This window comes from Nematolebias whitei, chromosome 3 (genome assembly GCF_014905685.2).
Source record: "Nematolebias whitei isolate Nwh7 chromosome 3, NemWhi1, whole genome shotgun sequence".
In the NCBI taxonomy this organism is placed as follows: Eukaryota; Metazoa; Chordata; class Actinopteri; order Cyprinodontiformes; family Rivulidae; genus Nematolebias; species Nematolebias whitei.
The window spans coordinates 4,998,908-5,018,763 of NC_056500.1; the positions used below are offsets into that span (position 1 = coordinate 4,998,908).

Genomic DNA, 19,856 nt, shown 5'->3' on the forward strand with positions numbered 1-19,856 from the left:
AATGAGAAGTTGTTGCTAAGGCAACAGCACTGATTTGGTCTCGTACTGAAAAGAAACGGATTAAAAGGATTTTCCAGGTTTGGGCGCCGTGAGATGCTTCTGTGCTACGCTGTGAGTTGTGTATTGCATGTGTGTGTTCTGATTCTGACGCTGACTCAGCGTCCCTCCAGGAAAGAGTTTCAAGAGTCCACTCTGAGACATCCTTGGCCTTTGATTGATGACAACGTGGCTAAAGCTTCCTGTGTCCTGATCCAGACAAACCTGCCGTTGTGAACCTGGAGGGTCCCATCGAGGCCAGGTCCACGTCGAGGCAAGTCCACGTAGAGAGCAGAAGAACGCTCTCCCTGTTTCCATCAACGTCTTCGACTCGCCTCCGCTCGTATTTTCTTGTTTTTCACCCTCGCAGTGGGACAGAGTCACACCATCGCCGCGGGGACTGACGGCAGGTACCTTGTGGTGCTGGTGGAGGTGGTTGGTTGGGCCACGCTCGGGCTCAGGGTCCTGATGTTAGAATAGGTGGTCACCGTGGGGACGGGGCTCAGCCGGGTGCACAGGCTGCCATGGGAGAAGGCGCTGGAGCGGCGCTCGGGGTTGGCACGCTGCTGGCTTTGAGGCGGACGGCTCCCTGGTCTCTGACCCTCCAGGAAGTACGTAAGCATCTGACCTTTGCCCTTTACGCTGACCTGACCTCGACAAACGAAGGTGTAGTAGTCTGTAATGAGGCGGTGCACGTCCTCCGTCACCTGGAGGACAAACGGAAGATGATGGGAAATTATCTTGTCTTGGACATTATTTTCAAAGTAACAGATTTTGATCTTAGAAATGGTTTCAGGTTCCCAGTCTTGTTAGGGAACATGGATCTCGTAAAGGATACGGATACGCGAAAAATAATGATTTTTATTTGTATATGGAGCAATTCTTAAATTTGATTAAAATCACCAAGTCACATCATGTACCAATTTTTGTGAACTAATAAATGTTTGTTTTTCGAAAATTTGAACAAAAACATTCAAATACTAGAAAAAGACCATCCCCCCCCCCCCCCCCCCACACACACACACACACACACATGTAGTTTGTAATGCTGTATCTGTACTTGAAGTAAATCTGTATTTTAAAGTATGGCACCTGCAGTTTAAAGAACTCATGTGGTTTTATTGTACTTTAAATTTTGATTGTTATAGTTTAACTTCTCATACCTACAGTTCTGATTATTCTAGCTGTAATTTAAAGTAATATACTTTGTAGTTTTGAGTGTAGGACCTGTAACTTAAAAGTATACATATCTGTGTTTAAAAATATTGTACATGTAGTATAGAGTGCTATACGTGTATTTTAACATATCCTAATTGTAGTTTTGAGAATTGCACCTATAACTAAAAAAACGTATTCCTGTAGTTTTGAGTGCTGTAAATTAATTTTCAAACAGTGTACACATAGTTTGGAGTACTGTACCTGTAGCTCAAAGTATTGTACATCTAGTTTTTGAGAATGCAACCTGCAGTTTAAAGTATATCAGTGTTTTAAGAACTTCATGTGTAGTTCAGAGTACTATATATATAGTTAAAAGAAAGTAGTTCTGGGCTTTAGAAGTCAGTTTTAGTTTTAGGAAGTACGCTTGTAGTTTGGAAAATTAGAATTGTAGTTAAAAGCATTGTACCTGTAGTTTTTTGTACTGTACTTGAAATATCAAAGCTGTAGTTTTAAGAATGGGACATGCCGTTTATAGTTTTTAATACTGTATTGCCAATGTAGTTCTAAGTAATATACATTTAGTTCAACGTTCTACACCTGTATTGTACTTGTACTTTGAACTACTGGACTTGTATTGTTAACTATTATATCTATAGCTTTAAAGAATGTGTTTTAAGGTATTGTACCAGCAGTTCAAAGTACTGTATCTGTAGCATGAATAATTGTACTTGTAGTTTCAAGTGTCCTATCTGTAGATTGGAGCAGCGTACCTGAATCTTTCCTTGGACCCCGGTGCTGTCCATCCTGCTGGCTACGTTCACGGTGTTTCCCCAGATGTCGTACTGAGGCCTCCGGGCTCCGATCACTCCTGCCACCACTGGTCCAACGTTGATACCTGAAATGAGCACAGCCCACACTGCCTCAGTCTATGCACGTGAAAAAAAAACTTTAAACGATTTTCATATTAATCCACGTGATCGGACGACAACATTTATTGCTGCACTTCACATTAAAGGAGGTCAGATACAAACCTGTCACAGAATATTAGATCTGTTTTCTAGCAGGTTTGAACTTTTATTCAGATACTATTTGTGGTTAAGAATTAGGGAGTCCGGTTCGGTGGCCTCAGGATTCCATCTCTGCTCTTTGCAGATGATGTGGTCCTGTTGGCGTCATCGTGCCGTGATCTCCAGCTCTCACTGGAGCGGTTCGCAGCTGAGTGTGAAGAGGCTGGGATGAGAATCAGCACCTCCAAACCTGAGGCCATGGTCCTCAGTCAGAAAGGATTGCTCTGTTCAGGTCAAGAGTGAGGTTCTGCCTCAAGTTGAGGAGTTCAATTATCTCTGGGTTTTGTTCACGAGTGTGTGAAGAATGAAACGTGAGATAGACGGACAGATTGCTGCAGCGTCTGCAGTATTGCGGACTTTGTTCTGGTCCGTTGTGGTGAAAAAGGAGCTGAGCTGTGAGGCAAAGCTCTTCATCAGGTCATGAACTCTGGGCGGTGACCCAAAGAATGAGATCATGGATACAGGCAGCTGAAATGAGTTTCCTCCCTTAGAGATAGGGCGAGAAGTTCAGTTATCAGGAGAGACTCGGAGTAGAACCGCTGCTCCTCAACATCGAGAGGAGCCATTTGAGGTGGTTCAGACATCTGGTAAGGAGGCTTCCTGTGCGCCTCCCTAGGAAGGTGTTTTGGGCATGTTTGACTGTTAGAGTCAGCCTCCCCACCATCACAGACATCTACACCTCCAGATGCAGGAAGAGAGCCACCTGCATCATGAATGACCCCACTCACCCAGCACACACACTTTTTGCCCCGCTCCCCTCAGGAAGGAGGTTGAGGAGCATTAAGTGTAGAACCACTAGACTGAGGAACAGCTTCTACCCTGAGGCTGTTAGACTCATGAATCTGCTGATCTCATGCTGCTGATTTATTCATGCTGCTGTGTTCATTCACACTCATCTTCTCACACAGACTCATGCTCGTGCTGCTGTTCGGCGTATCGTTTGTACTACTAGTGCTTAGAGTATTTTAAGTTTAACATTTTTTTCTTAGTTCTTATCTAAGACCTTATTACTGTTTTTTTCTTTTACATTTTATACTTTTGTTGGATGTAACTGGGATCCTGTGTACACCATTTTGTTCTACCACATGTGGTGCATATGACAAATAAAGAAACTCTGACTTTGATTAAATATTTGAAACTAGTCTGTCATATTTGTGCACATGACAGGCAGTGCCTCCTCTTTCTGGGCTGTTCTGTTGGATCAAAGGGTTTGTCAGAAGCATGCAGCTCAAAAGGTTTGCTTCTGTACATGTTGGAGTTTCGGTTGAAGTTTCTGCAGAGTTTCCAACAACGGTCTCTGCAGACAGGATAGCGCTGTGTACACCAGGTTTCTCTGGGATTCAACGCGACCTCCTGTCGCAGGCTCTCCACAGGATACCCAACACAATGGAGCCAGAACTCCAGGTGACGAGCTTCCTGGACGAGACGCGCTCGCTCTGAGGCATTTTCCCGGCAAACTTACGGGAATGGGCCTCCCCACGGCGTCCTGTGCAAAAAGAGGTCAGGAGGTCCTGTGATGTCTGGGCTTCCGGCCACTCACCTACTCTCAGGACGAAGTCGTTGTAAGACTGGTAGTTGATGGCATCCAGGACGTCAAACATCTCAATGGCGAAGTCTGACACCGTGCATAAATGTGAGGTGATGGACTTCTTTGTCTGAGGAGGGAAAAAGAAAACATTTTAAAGGAAAGACAAATCGGTGCAGGACACTTTCACATGAAACGAGACGCGACATTAACATTTTTTGTTCTGTTTCTTGGACCTGATTACTCATGTAAACAAGCCATAAAAAGCATCCAGCAGGGTTTTCCCCAACCAGCAGCTGCAGCTGACTCAGTTCAGTTCAGATGCTAGAAAGAACCGTTCTGTCCGTTTTCCAAAGTTAAATGAAATATGAATGCAGAATATGCCAATAATCCCTCGCAGAGGATTTTGAAGCGTTAAAACCTTTGAAACACCAATCCTCTCAATAGCGCAGCTCACATACTCTGCAAACACAAACTCAGGATCTAAATATAACCCCCACATGTTTACCTTGGAAGCAGTCGTAGGAACCAGCCCTACGGCAGCCATGTACGTGCTGCCGATCGTCTTAATTTTCTCAATATCCCTGTAGCATTCTTTATCCATCAGCTGGAAGGCAAACATGAGGAGACGTTTGATGAAAACAGGAAGACAACATAACTACAAATGGTGATTTTAAATTGAAGCAAATTGTCAGTTAATAAATACTAAATGTTGTGCTGGAACTGATCCAAACGCGGCTCGAGTTGGACCCTTTCCGCCTGTTTGTGTAAATTAATGCTTCATGTCACTGATTATAGATTCCAGGGAGCCAAACATCATCTGTAAGCCATTTGGTATGTTGGAGAAGTTTCCCAGCCGTGACCATTGCTTATTACATTACATCATGGTGTATTTTTAATATTTTTTTTAATTGAAAACCTCAGTCATTTTTAAAGTATGACATTCTGACCTGGGATCTGCAGGGAAACAGATGAGAACTAGTGATTTATAGACGAACGGTTGAACGGAGCGAAATGCTTCACCCACCTCGTCAAAATCGGCGATGATCTCATTGAGCAGCCTCAGACACTCGACTCCCATGTTGTTCCCATCCAGCTCGATGTAGAAGTCGTTGAAGTTGGCGATGGAGGCGAACAGCACGCCTACTTGAGCGTACGACTGATAGTACAAGTCCTGCAGGGAGGAAACAGTTTGAAAGGGTTTTAATTTGAAGTAATTTTAATATTAGTATTAATAATGTGTCTCTACTGTGCAATTCATAATATGTATTAATGTATTTTTCGGACTTAAAATCCCTTAATTTTCTCAAAAATCAACAGTGAGCCTCATGATGTGGTGTGCCTACTGACCTCGAACTGATTTTATGTGGTACACGGCGCTCAAAAAAAAATCTGTCAAAATGAAATTGTTAAACAGATTGCGCCTTATAGTCCGAAAAATACGATAATACAGGTGCATGTCTAAAAATTAGAACATTGTTCTTTTTTTTTTTCACTTCATAAAGCGAAACTCGTTTATTACATAGATTCATTACACATACCGTATTTTTCGCTGTATAAGATGTGTTTTTTTGTGTGCATAATTTGCATGCCCTTCGATTTATACGCCAAAGCGACACATTTATGGATTTTTCCCATATTTATAAACCAATTTTTGGCTAAGATATGACTGTTTTCATTCAGTCTGGCTGAAAATATTGAACACTACCATTTTTAGCCACTAGATGTCACTCGAGTTGTATGGCATGCCGTTGCATCATGTAATAGGTAAAAAAACGTGGCTCTTAATGACACGATCGGTTTGCCATTGAACGCCACCATTGTTCAGCTCACCTGGAGCGGCCGTCAAATCAGCTTCATTTCGCTGCGCTGCCCCGGTGAAATGCAGCTGATTTGACCGTCAAAGTGCATTTATTAAGTAAAAGTTCATCTGAGACACACCTTTGCTATAATTTCGAGCAAACAAACAATTGTTTTTAAGTGTTACTCTTGTTAAATTCTTGTTAAAATCCTCCCGTGCATGCTCCCGCGGCAGTCAATCTATTTTTGGCCGGCCCACATTTCCGGGTTTTCAGCGGCGATGCATAATAGATGCAACTTATACGGCGAAGTGACATAGTTATGGATTTAATGCGACTTATAGGGCGGTGCGACATGCACGGCGGATAATACAGTAAGTGAAATGTTTCAAGCCTTTATTTCTTGTGATTTTGAGGATTATGGTTTACAAATAATGCAAAACCAAATTTCAGTGTCTCAGAAAATGAGAAAATTTTGAAAAGGTTCAATATTGTAAACTCCTGGTGTCACAACCTGATGAGTCTGTTAACTCCTGGACATGAGCTACAAGTGTCTCGTTCCTCAAGTCGAGCCTCTCCTGAACCAGAGACATCAGAAGCGTCTTACCTGCTGAGGACACAAAGACCTGGACTGTCTCTCAGTGATCGAACGTCCTCTTTTCAGATTAAAGTAAATTTTCACGTCATTTGAAAACCAACGTCCCAGAGTCTGACGGACGAGTGGAAAGGTCCAGAATCCACGTTGCTTGAAGTCCAGAGTGAAGTTTCCACAGACAGTGATGGTTTGGGTCCATGTCCTATGCTGATTCTGGTCCACGGTGTTTTCTGAAGTCCACAGTCCTCGCAGCATCTACCAGGACATTTTTAAAACTTCATGTTTTCTTCTGCTGACGAGCTCCATGGAGACGCTGGTTTCATTTTCCAGCAGGACTCGGCTCCTGCCCGCACTGACAAAGGTACCAGAAGCTGGATGTGGAATATTCCAATGTTCTGAGACTTAGATTTTTGATTTGTCATAATTTGTAAGCCATAATCATTAAAATTTGCAAGAAAGGAAGGCGTGAAATATTTCACAGTGTAATGAATCTGTACAATATATGAACTTCATTTTCGGAAATGATTGACCAAAAAATTGCATTTTCATGATATTTAAATATTTTGAGATGCACCTGTAAGAAAGCGCGTTGTTTAGAAATCCCTTCAGGTCAAAGGTCAGTTCAGACAGACTCAAATGAAACAGCATTGTGCTCTCTACCAGACACTTCAGTCCGTGGAGCATCGCAGCAAACCTGCTCTGATTCACATACTGTATTTTTGTCAGAAAGCAAAGCTGTTTGGCTCATTTATACCAAGTTTTACTTCCAGTCTTACTCAAAACCAAGTAAAGTTTATGTTTTCTATAAGAACCATTTAAAAAATCTGTTTACATACAGCAAGAAACAAAGAGTGTGTTGTGATTCCAGCAATAATTACACGTGTGTTGATCAATCGGAGGGAAAGTTGTGGAGGGTTTTTCCTCGAGGCCCCCCTCACCCCGCAGGCCTGACGCGTCATAAGCTTTCTGTTTTGACGGTTTAGTTATAAGCTGTCAGGTTTTATAGTTCAGCTGAAAACGAGGAGGAAAGGTATGCATTGTATCCCCACAAAAACAAGCTGAAAACAGGGCGCTCAAACAGCAGACAACGAGATGCTTCGAGGAAAATACTTATTTTTTCCATGCCTGCAGACGATGACGTCAGGTTAACTCTAAAGTGGCTGTAGGGTTTAATGTGGGGGTGTGAGGCTGTTTGTGTTCGACGGGCAAGAAGTTGCAACATTTCCAAGTATCCCACGTTTTCAATCCGACCACCTACCAGGATACAATGTTTACAACAACATGCATCAGGTTTGGTGAATGATTTCCATATAAATGCACAGATTTATACATTTTAGCTCAAATTTATACAATAGACTGTGATAGAGCCATTATTGTGTGCGCTAAAGTTACTGTGATTACCAGACTATGAGCTGCTACTTTTTTCACACACTTTGAACCTCGCAGCTTAAACAATGCTGAAGCTTATTTATGGATTTTTTATTTTTATTTTATTTTTTATGGGCTAACGAGCTTCATGCCACCAAAACGTGCTAGCTGCCCAATACATGTCTCTTTTGGGGGGTGGGTCCTCGTGGCTCATTGAGACGTAAAGTTTTTTTCTTAATCTAACCAATGAAATTACTGAACAGGGCTAATGTATTATTTTTTTTTTTAACCAGCTGTGTTCCATATACTGTTCTGAAAATTAAACATTTACTGTACGTATTTGTGTATGTTACGGTACATATTTAATTAAGTTTAAAAAAGGTATTTCTGTGTAAATATCTTGTTACAACGTAGACACCCACCGCTTGTAGACAAGTGCAGCTTATATATGTACACAATATTTTTTTCTTTTTAAATTGAGTGGGCGTGGCTTATATTCAGGTGCGCTCAACAGTCCAGAAATTAGGATAGCTTGAATTAGGCTTGGCCTTCAGCTATAATGTAGATACTTGCTAACTGCTAATCAATGATACTACGGAGTCTTTGTCAGATTAAATCACTTTACTTTGAGTTTCACTATCCAGGCTCTCGCCGAGCAGGAAGTTCTTTATTATTTTTATACGTCAAGTGCAACATCTTATGGTGTCATTTCTTTACGGTCACTAACAAACTTACATGCTAATCCAGCACTGAACAGAAAAACCAACAAGGACAACCCTTCCGAACACATACCCTGAAAAAAGTCCAGCTATTTCTGTCCCAAGACTACCCAGCATGCAACACAGCCATCCCAGTCTCTTGCGTTCAAGCACAAAATGTAATAAAAAAAATTCACACTGAAATTTAACAGTAACCCACAGAACTTGCCGCTTCTGTAAAATGACATCATGTAATGAAACCAAACTGTAATATTGAAACTGATCCGTGTAAACACATGGGATATTGAACCTTCAGTTTTTTAAAGTAAACTACAATTTTATTTGGTATTCACGAATTTAAATTAAATTAATTTCAGTTTATTTATATAGCGCTAAGTCCCAACAGAAGTCGTCTCGGGGCACTGAACAGAAACATTCTCAAACATTATAAAAGTCATTTAGCAAAAGTTATCTCTCTCTAAGAAAGCAGCAGATTGGCTTGAATCGTCTTTTTGTCTCCGTCTCCCATCCTGAGCAAGCACAAAGGTAATAGTGGAAAGAAAAAACTCCCTTTTAACAGGAAGAAACCTCCAGCAGAACCAGGTTCAGGACGAGCGTTCATCTGCTTCGAGCGGCTGGTTTGAGAGGACAGGAAGGAGAAACAAACATCATTTATAGGTCGCAATTGAATGCATCACAAATCTTCATACGGCGAAAAAGAAAATAAACACCATCTGCAAAGACGACCTGAGGGTTACATGTCCTGGTTTTTGGTCCCACCAACTTTACATCACCATTGTGACTGATTAATTTCCATGTTAGATATTAAACAAACTCAGCTGGTAGAGCTATTGCCTCTCTGCAAAAAGGTCACAAGGTTGAATCCCGGCCGGGGGCCTTTCTGGGTGGAGTTTGCACGTTCTCTCCGTGCATGCGTGGGTTTTCTCCGGGTGCTCCGGTTTCCTCCCACAGACAAAAAACATGCATGTTAGGCTGACTGGTAACTCTAAATTGTCCCTAGGTGTGAGAGAGAGAGAGAGAGTGAATGGTTGTTTGTCTCGTTTGTCTCTGAGTGTCCCTGTGATGGACTGAGACCTGTCCAGGGTGCCCCCGCCTCTCACACAGTGACCGCTGGATATGGGCACCAGTGACCCCCGTGACCCGAAAAGAAAAGGAAGAAGCAGGTAAATAGGATGGATGATAGATTCTGAGGAGACTCAGCTGAACCTCCTCTCCTGACAGTGAAGTCTTAATCAACGAGAAATAACTTGATGCATGTTTCTATTTTATGTAAAATTTAATATTAAACAAAAATGTAAATTTGTGCTAAATTCTTGGGCCTTCTCTGAAAGGCCCTGATGTTCCCCACCGGTTCTCATGGACACGGTTGTGAGACGTTCTTTTTCACGTGGACTCCAAGAGAAGCTGTAGCGCGAACGCCTGGTAAGCCCCTCCCACTGCAGCAGACGCCACAAACAAGGCAGCAACAGCACGCTTGGCAGAGTGGATGCTTATTTCCATACGATGGAGGAGTTGATGATTCTGTTGTTAATTGAGGAGAAGCGCTACTTGCAAATCTGTTTCCAAGTCTCCACCCAGTTTCCAACAGACCTTTTAGGAATATGGGTTTTGAACATTGAGGCTAAATGAGAGCTGCAGCTGTTTTTCTGAAAAAATATGCCCACTAAGTTCTGACCAATCACACAATAGTTGACACATATTCCTACAAGAGAGAGGTTCTGCCAGGAGCTTGTGCACAGAACGGGTTTTTCGAGGCGGTACAACAACAAAAAGGCGTAGTTTTCATCATGCAACTGAGAGACGAGCTGGTCTGGAAGCTCAGTCCTCACCTCCTTCTACAGGTGTGCAGTGGAGAGCATCCTGTGCTCCAGCATCAACGTGTGGCATGGAGGCTGCACAGCTGCAGAAAGAAAAGCTTTGCAGAGAGTGGTGAAGGCTGCACAGAAGATGTTGGAGTCAGGCTCCCCACCATCACAGACATCTACACCTCCAGATGCAGGAAGAGGACCACCTGCATCATGAAGGACCCCACTCACCCAGCACACACACCTTTTGCCCTGCTCCCCTCAAAAAGGAGGTTGAGGAGCATTAAGTGTAGAACCACTAGACTGAGGAACAGCTTCTACCCTGAAGCTGTTTGACTCATGAATCCCTAACCAGGATAATCACTGTAATGCCACTTTAATTGGAGATTTGGCACTTTACCTGTGCTGCTGACTTTTTACTTTAAGCTGATATATTCACACCCATCTGCTCACAACAGACTCGTGTTCAGGCTGCTGTTTAATACACCTTGTTATATTATATTATCATTGTTTAGCATATATCTTAGATCCTTGTATTCTGTTTCTTTTTATACTTTATATTTTGGCTATATTCAAGTGTAACTGGGACCTTGAGTGCACAGTTTTGTTCCACCTCGTGTACCGCACGTGATGCGAATGACAAAGAACCTCGAACCTTGAAATGTCTTGACATCTTGCAGAAATCAGCCTTTAAAAGTTCACTGGCTGATCAGCAGGCACAACTTTAAGATGTGTTGCCATTAAATTTAGAATGATCTTTCAGCATATCTTTCTAAAAGAAGTTGTACAAATTTCTTAGTTTAAACATTTGACGTGTTTTTGGTCAAATTTGGGAGCTGATTTTTTAATTTTATTTGGCTTGGCTTTAATTCAGATCAGCGAGCCAAAAGAGCTAAAAAAAAAAAAACATCCAAAGTTAATTGAGTCAAACGGGGAGCTCAAGAGGCCGAGACATTCATGGACGAAAATAGAAACTTCACATGCTGTGAAAACATTTTTACAGTCATGATGTTAGAAGAGTGAAACTTTGAGTTGCAGGCGACAGCCCGCTGTGTTGTGTTCTGGATCCAACGTATGGCTGAACTTTGGCCCAGAGGAAACGCAGGAAGTCTTTCTATACGCTGCGGCTCTGTGGGGTCACCGATGTGCGGGAAACAAACTTCCTGACTCCCCTGCACCGTCTGATACTTCGCCCCGCTGATTGTTGCAGGATTTGTCGTGTTTGTTGACCTTTTTATTATTATTATTAACAATTCTAACAATCAGCACGGTGCTCGTTTGTCATTTACAGGAGCCGCAGGGAAACTGGAAAATTGCATGAAAGAAGCGCCTAATGGACGGGCGTGGGCCAGTCTTACCACCTCGTCATCATTTGAGCAGGTAAAAGAGTTCATTCCTGATGTGTTTGTTTTGGAGGTTGTTGCTATGAAGCTTCAGCGTGCAGAGCTCTAAAAGGTAAGTGATGTTTGGGAAAAGTGGAGGGGACGTTCATTAATCAGCGGATCAGCTTGGATTTCCACAGTTCAGGCTAAAGGAAGCGCTGCTATTGTCCTTAATGGCTTTGGACATTTCCCAACACTTGCAGGACCAGAGAAGGAATCTGTTTGCTATGCAACCTTCAGCTTTACTGGTTTTAACAGGATGGAAACACAAAATGCTCCAAGTCCTCAAACTGACTTGTTGAAGCTGAAAGAGGCAAAAAATACTAAGTAGTGAAATGCCAACTAAAAACTATAAGTAGCGAAATACTAGCTAAAACCTAAAACATAGCAACAGTCTGAGTACAAGTAGCAAAACAATAGAAGATAAAAGGAGCAAAAAGTTATCTTAAAGCAAACGTAATTAAAGGCTATAGCTAAAAGTTAAAATAAAAAATATAAGCTAAAAAAAATCACAAGATAAAAGGTAAAATATGCAAGAGGCTAACTTAAAATTTCAAGTAAAAAAAGCAGCAAGAACATATAGCTAAAAGCTAAATGTATCAAAAGGCTAAGCTAAAACGTAACTAGGCTAGCTTAAAGTGAAAAGCAATCATAGATTAGCTAAAAGTAACAAAACCAAAAGCTAAGTAATTAAAGGCTTGCTGACATTAATAAAAAACAGCGAAAGCATAGCTAAAAGCTAAAAGTAGAAAAAGGCTAGATACAAATCGAGGCTCAACAAAAGTAAAAATAAAATGCAGCAAAATGCTAAAAGTAGTGACAGGACAGCTAAAAGAAGTAGAAACGTAACTAAAAAATAAAAAGAAAATGTAGCAAAAAGCTAAAAGTAGCGACAGGACAGCTAAGAGAAGTAGAACGGTAGCTAAATAGTAAAAAGTAAATGTGGCAAAAAGCTAAAAGTAGCGACAGGACAGCTAAGAGAAGTAGAACGGTAGCTAAAAAGTAAAAAGTAAATGTGACAAAAAGCTAAAAGTAGCGACAGGACAGCTAAGAGAAGTAGAACGGTAGCTAAAAAATAAAAAGAAAATGTAGCAAAAAGCTAAAAGTAGCGACAGGACAGCTAAAAGAAGTAAACCGGTAGCTAAAAAGTACAAAGAAAATGCGTCAAAAAGTTAAAAGTAGCGACAGGACAGCTAAGAGAAGTAGAACGGTAGCTAAAAAGTGAAAGTGGAGTAAAACTAAATAGCTCAAGTTCACTGAAGCAGAATTCAGAGAACAAAGTTTCTGAAGGTTTTTTTTTATTTTTATTATTTGGATGTTCACATTTAGATTTTACTGAAAACATAAATAATTCCACGTTGAGCTTAAACACATGTTTACGTTGAGGTCTTCATGTTTGAAAAGTTCTTAACTTTTATACACACACAACAGTGCTGAAGTTTTAAAGCACCCCTGACCTCTTCTTCTTTCTTTTAACAGCAGTCCCATCTTCTTGTAGCCCCACCTTACTTGTCACAGTTTGTGGGAGTTCTGCTCAGTCAGCTCCTGCACCCACAGCTGAACTCTAATCAGCAGCACTTGAGGACCATCAGCTTGATGAGCATGAGAAGCACAAAAGGCTGCAGAGGACGTCCAGTCGGCGCTGGAGCATCACCTGCCAATGGTAGTACTGTGCTAGCCTTTTTTTACTCGTGCTTTAAACTGAGTATTAATGACTTTGTATATTCTCTGTGCCTCCAGTAAATAATCTCTCATGTCCTCCTGACCCCTGGATCCCCCTCTGTGGACCTCAAACTCTCCTGTGCATCCTCAACTGCCTCCACTTGCATGTCTCCTGTCATTGTTCAGATGTACACCTTCTTCGTCCTGAAACCATTTGGGTCAGCTCTCCCATTGTAAGAAAGATCAGCAACAACATTATCACTCCTGCCAACAGGCCATTAATCATCTCCTTGCTCTTCAGGGTTCCAGCTCACTCCCTGGCTCCTTGTATGATTTAACACTTTGTAAATAAACACTGTAAATACATCTTCAGTCTTGGTATCTGTTCTCCTTGGTCCTTGTATCTGGTATAACTGCAATAGTTATACAATTTCTTTCAAAAATCATTTAACGGTCTCAGTGGACTCACCATGTTCCTGGGGTTGGACATGAGGAAGTGTTGAGCCACGTGGGCCGGCAGCAGGTTGAACAGGATCCTCTTGTTGTCCAGCTTCACCTTCTCCATTTCGTCTCTCTCCTCCTCTGCCTGGACCCATTGGTAAACATAAACAACAAACAAGAGATTTTTAAATGATGGATGTAATGGCACCTCTTCACCACTAGAGGGAGATACTGATTCACAAACCGGACAAACAACCAGTATCTCAAAATAGAAAGTCAGGCTTTGATCTATTGAGAATACAAACAAACAAACAAACAAAACCCAGAGAAAAAAAACTGCAGCATCAAGAAGAAACCAGACTGTTAAAAAAATCAATAAATGTTTCATTTATATCTTGAAAATAATGAATTTCTTATAACGGTGATAGTAGGAAATATTTAACAACAAATGTACTGACACAAATGTTTGTTTTTTTTTAACTAATAGAACAACAACAACAAAAATGTCTCGAGTTCTGTAGACGCTGAAATTATCATACCGATGTTTAACAACAAATATAATCAAATAAATAAACGTGAAAAATGCCTATTTGCCATTTTATACATTTTGCATTAATTTTTATTCTCTTGTTGCATTTTTTCTTTTACTTAATGCATTCCATTATTAAAGTATTCTTTTTTATTTTTATGCAGGCAGTTATTACAATTATTGTTTTAAATAATTTAGTTTGTTTTTTAATTATTATTTATGCAAACGATCAAATTTTGCTTAGTTTTGCAAACATAGTTCTTTCCTCACATAAAAACCAAATGATTTTAATCCGATAGTTGATCAGGTTTCTGATCATTCCAGTGAAACGTTCACACACATCGACCTGTCAGAGTCAGAGTCAGGTGTGCAAACTTTCACATGCCCATCGCAGTTAATGTTGCAGAGATTGAATTAAAACTTGGTGTCATGGTAGCTGAGAGTCATCGCAAACATAACTCAGATTGATTTATTTAACCATCCTGCCCTTGGGCCAAAATGATCCACGAGGACTCACTTTTAAAACTTGGGCCTCGTGGGTCAAACAAGAGACCAGGGGATCAAGTCTCTTAAATACACGATAAAAAAAGATAGAAATATGAAATACATCTTGTAAACACAAACAGATGCTCACCTGAGTGGCCCAGAGATAATCGAGCCGCAGTTTAAGGTCCAGCTGTCTGGAGTGAAGAGCCAGAGCTCCAGAAAACAGAACCACAGCCAGAACAGGGTCGTAGCCTCGCGTGTGCAAAAAGCCACCGCTGCACAACAAATACAGGTTGAAGCACGTTCACGGCTGTTTCTGCAATTCTTCACTTTTAAATGTTAAAGGCATTGTAGAGGCTTTGTTTGCAACTCCTCAAGATAAATAAATAAAGAGGCTGACATAAAGATAATTGACTTGAACTACAAAATATTATAAAGTTTGTTCAAAACTAATTAAAACATATTTTCATGATAATGGGAGAATAATCCCGACGGTACAAAAATAACTCTGTGTATTGAAGCAGACACATCCTTTCCATCTCACATGCAGTCTCACCCCACAGCCTGACGGTAGCCGCTGGTTTCCATGACAACTGTGTAGGTAACAGAGAGGAGGACGAGCAGCAGGATCTTGGGGAGCGAGGAGACGCGGAGGTAAGGGACCACGGTGAGGGTGCCGGCCACGCAGGACAGCAGGGCGTACCCCACACTGGGACCAGCCCGCCCCAATACCGTGCCGTTGTTAGCAGGTCTGGACCTGGGAGGACTGTCCTCTGCAGGACGGCTGGAGTTCATCTCAACCCGTCCCCACGGGACACAACCCACCTGGAGAAAAATGATACAACAGCTGGATCAACTGGGAGGTCAAGTGTTTTCTTTCAACCACAGGGGAGATGTTTTGAAGTGGGGTTCTGTGACAAGTGTATGAACAACTAATATCTTACCTGTTGAAAACAGCTTTTTGGTTAAGCTAAATGTTAACTCTAGATTGTCCCTAAATGGACGGACAAAACTTAGAATGCTTCCAAGTGTCAGTCTCTCACATTTCATACTGCTTCATGCAAACACTGTTTTATAAAACTTTGCATTGCTGACAGTTTACATAAAATGATGTAGTTATTTGTAAGAAGAAATAATTGCAACTAGCTGTAGCACTTCCTTTGCAGTCTGAGGACAGTTTGCACACGGACATCACATTTCTGCCAAAATTACTGTGAAAAAAACAACCTGCAAATGTTTAACGTATTTGTTATAAACTGGAGCTTCTTTTAGGAGTTCAGTGAATCCATTTGGTTTTGGATGTGCTGAGTCTAACCATTATCTCTCAGTCCTGCCAGTATTAAACCATTCAATGAAACTGAGGATGAGCAAAGTGCTTTCAGCAAGAACTGCAAGCAAGACACTGTTCTTTGCCACTTTTAAAGATCGGAACTATCCCTTTATGAGCAGAGATTGGTAAATTGAGCAAACGGTGGTAAACCAACTACTGGATGCTAATCAGATGTCTGTTCATTTGTTTGCACCCTCGTGGACCCTTGTGGCTTAGCTTTTTATCATTTGGTGTCCTCTTGTGGACACATCCAGGAAGGTTGTCTCCATTCCTGTGTCCCATCTGAATAATCAATACAGCTGTAGTCACAGGAACATCAAGCTTTGTTTGTTTCTTTCTTTTTCTATCTTTCTTTCTTTTTACACATATCTATATATATCTATATATATATATATATATATATATACGGTGTGAGAATGGGTAGGATGAAGCAAACAGCTTATCTGGTCCTGTCTTTCCTTACAGCCTAGTCATAACTAATCAGATCCCTAATAAGAATATGAGCATTTATATTTCAATAAGCCTAAGATTAAATAATTTATATAATATGTACTTACCAAATAACAAAAGAATTGTTGAAGTGCTGTTTTACTTAACTATTATTATAAACAAATATCAAATATTGTGTGTACTGGTGTTTTTTAAAAAAAAAAGCAAATACAATTTAAATACAGTATAAACAGTTTTGGCCTCAAAACTGAACCTTGTGGGACACCACAAGTTTTGTCCAAACATTTGAGGTTTTCTGTCTTTAAGTAAACAAACAAACATATTAATGTGCATCTGTAGATGTTTTACTATCATCATTTAAAGGTGTCCCATATTTACTATATGCTCAGTTTAACTGATGGGTCATTGTTATGGACCAGGATCCCAAAACACAGGTACCGGTAGTTTTCTTGAACCTTTGTTGGAGTTTTTGATGAGTGGTCCAAAAGGCTAGAAAAGGCTGGTAAACAGCCTTACAGCCCTTTAAATGGAGTTAGCATCTTTAAACAATTTGATTTAAAACAATATAAAAACAGATCCAGTGAAGACTTACCACGCAGGCCTGAGTAACAGAGTAGGTGAGCAGAACGAGGAAGATGCACAGAACTGTTCGGATCTGGATGGTGAGACAGCCCGGTTGGCACTAAAACAAAAAGAGATACAACGGATCACCTGCTTATATACTTTAATAATATTTTGGACACGTTGTTAACCATGAGGGAGGCTGAGGATGTTTGGTGGCTCATTATGTATTGTTCTATTAAAGGTTATGATGACAGCGTTCTCACGGTGTCACGCAAAGGTTAGGTGTGTGATGCTGATGCAGCGGTCTCAGTTTGCCTTTTGCAGTTTACTTTATATAAAGAAAGTACATAAAACTGGGCCAGAAAATAAAAATGAAACTAGCTGAAGAAAATTAAATAAAAAAACACAAAATGATACTGATTCAGACCCTGTCAACAAATAAAATTATGATCATCATTTTTGAGTGAGATAATTTCAGCAATAAGCTGCAACAGAGACAAAATAAAAATGGCCTCAAAGTGATGCACAAAAATAACAAATACATAGAAAGTTTCAAAACAACCAGAAAATACACAAAAAGACCACAAAACAAACAAACAAAAAATGTTGATGGGAACAACCACAAAAACACACACTTAAATAGAAAATGCTTTAAAGTAACTGCAGCTACTGAAACTGGTCAAAATAAATAAATAAGTGTAACTAAGGGTGCAATGATTATTAAATACAAAGCAATTATTTGTAAGAAAATGGAAAAAATATTGAACATTTGATCAAAGATTCAACTGCAAACATAAAAGGAAACACAACAATAGCCACACCAAAACAAAAAGAACAACAAAGAGACTCAGAATGATCCCAAAGAAGTTTAAAACGACCATAAAGACGTCACAGAGGTGATGCACTCGGTGTGAAATGACCACAAAGATGCTCTAAACGACAATCAAGATGAAACCTAATGACTGTCCTGGCTTTGGTTGGATGTTTGTGGTATAACAACTGTTTTTCTTCTGTTATTGTGTTTAAAATGTGTCGACGAGACATCTGAGGAGAGGAGTCCTACCTGGACCCTGGTGAGATGCAGGTACATCACACAGGCCACGTGGAAACACACACACAGGACCAGCAGCAGCAGCACCAGCACCCCCCTGAGACAAAAACACAACACCTGAAGATCAGATGTCTGAGCAGTGCACGTGTGGTGGTGAGGTGTGTGTGGCGCACGCACTGAGGGATCATCAGTAGATAGAGAAGGCTAAACAGAGCAGCCAGGACCAGCGAGAGAACCACGGCGCTGATGAAGTGGTCGTCAGATACCTGGTGATACTGAGAGGAGACACAGAAAATGTGAGAAGCTCTGAAAGCAGATTATTTTTATTTTTTAGATCTCCACTCATCTGTGAGGAGATGAAATTATATTTTATATGAAGAACTCTGAAAACCTGGTGTTACACCAAAACTGAAACAATAAATCTCAGTCCTGACCAACAGAGAACAGGTGCGTTGTCAGAACATTAGATTTTGTAGTTTTGGTTTGTGTTCACATTAAAATAACTTCTTGGTGTTCATTTTATTTTATTTGGTGGGTTTTGTTTGGCCATGCTGTAATGTCTGGTAAAAAACAAAACAAAACAAAAAAAAAATTAAATTTGTATGCATCATTTGTGAATGTCTATTGTTGTCATCACTCTTTGTTAAAATACGGGTCTCTCTTGTAAATGAGTCCTCATGGCTCAGTGGGACTTACCTGTTTAAATAAAGGTTGAATTAAGTTTTATATATATATATTTTTTATTTTATTTATTTATTTTTTTTTAAAGTTAAGATTTTGTGTAAAATGTAAACAAATAAAGGACATTCCGAGTTTTACAGTCAGCAACATATCTAAAAAATGTTGGGACGGGGTCAACACAAGCTGAAAGTCAATATTGGATGGTCGTGATCTTCAGGCCCTCAGGGGTTGCTGCAATAAAAACAGGTCTGGTTCTGTTCTGGACATCAGTGCATCAGGAACACTTCCACAGATCATTGTCTGCAAACAATTCACTGTGCCGTCCACAAATACGGATTAAATCTCTATCAGGCAAAGAAGAAGCCACATGTGGACACCATCCAGAACCGTCGCCGTCTTCTTCGGACCAAAGCTCATTTCAGGTGGTTTGAGGTGAAGTCTGTGGTCAGATTAAAAACTATATATCTTTTTGGAAACTATGGACACCATGTCCTCCATACAGAAGAGGAGAAGTGCTGTCCAGTCTGCTATCCGCACACAGTTCAAAAGCTTGCTTCTCTGATTGTATGGGGATGCATTAATGCCTCTGGCAGCAGCTTACACATCTGGAAAGACTCCATCAATGCAGAGAAGCATGTACAGGTTTTAGAACATCTGCTCCCATCCAGCAAAGAAAATAGCAAATAAGAGCCATGAATGCTGAAGAGCTAGAATCCTCCATCAGACCAGAATGAGACAAAATTTACAACAAAACCTCCAACAACTGGTCTACTCAGGTCCTGGATGTTTACAGACTATTGTTAAAAGAAGAGAAGATGCTTCACAGAGGAACCATGAAACATTACATTCAAAGTAACTTTTCCCTTCGATAAGTAGATATCTTCTGGTGGGAAGGCTGCGCAGGAGACTGTGGGGTGCAGCCTTCCCACCACCTCGGACCTCTACACTTCACGATGCAGGCGGAGGGCGCTCTGCATCATGAAGGATTCCACTCATCCTGCACACAGTCTCTTCCAGCCCCTCCCCTCAAGCAGGTGACTGAGGAGCATTCAAAGCAAGACCACCAGGCTCAGAAACAGCTTCTTCCTTGCAGCTGTCAGACTGCTGAACTGGAGATGCACTTAATTCAGCTTCATCTTACATTTTTTTACTTTATTGATTATATTATATTATATATATATATATATATATATATATATATATATATA

General features: G+C 40.7%; 1 protein-coding gene across 1 annotated transcript in view; it reads right to left on the reverse strand.

Annotated features, from left to right (window-relative positions):
• Positions 1-392: 392 nt before the first annotated feature.
• The window catches only part of adcy1a (adenylate cyclase 1a), a 56,847-nt gene continuing 37,383 nt past the window's right edge, over positions 393-19,856 (reverse strand). The window contains exons 10-20 of the mRNA XM_037674456.1: positions 18,145-18,242; positions 17,980-18,064; positions 16,945-17,034; positions 15,129-15,397; positions 14,721-14,847; positions 13,586-13,702; positions 4,814-4,960; positions 4,295-4,393; positions 3,802-3,916; positions 1,965-2,089; positions 393-743 (exon numbers count right to left, since the gene is read on the reverse strand). Of these exons, the coding sequence (XP_037530384.1) occupies positions 417-743; positions 1,965-2,089; positions 3,802-3,916; positions 4,295-4,393; positions 4,814-4,960; positions 13,586-13,702; positions 14,721-14,847; positions 15,129-15,397; positions 16,945-17,034; positions 17,980-18,064; positions 18,145-18,242 (1,599 nt within the window). The 3' untranslated portion in view covers positions 393-416. The remainder of the gene's footprint in view (positions 744-1,964; positions 2,090-3,801; positions 3,917-4,294; positions 4,394-4,813; positions 4,961-13,585; positions 13,703-14,720; positions 14,848-15,128; positions 15,398-16,944; positions 17,035-17,979; positions 18,065-18,144; positions 18,243-19,856) is intronic.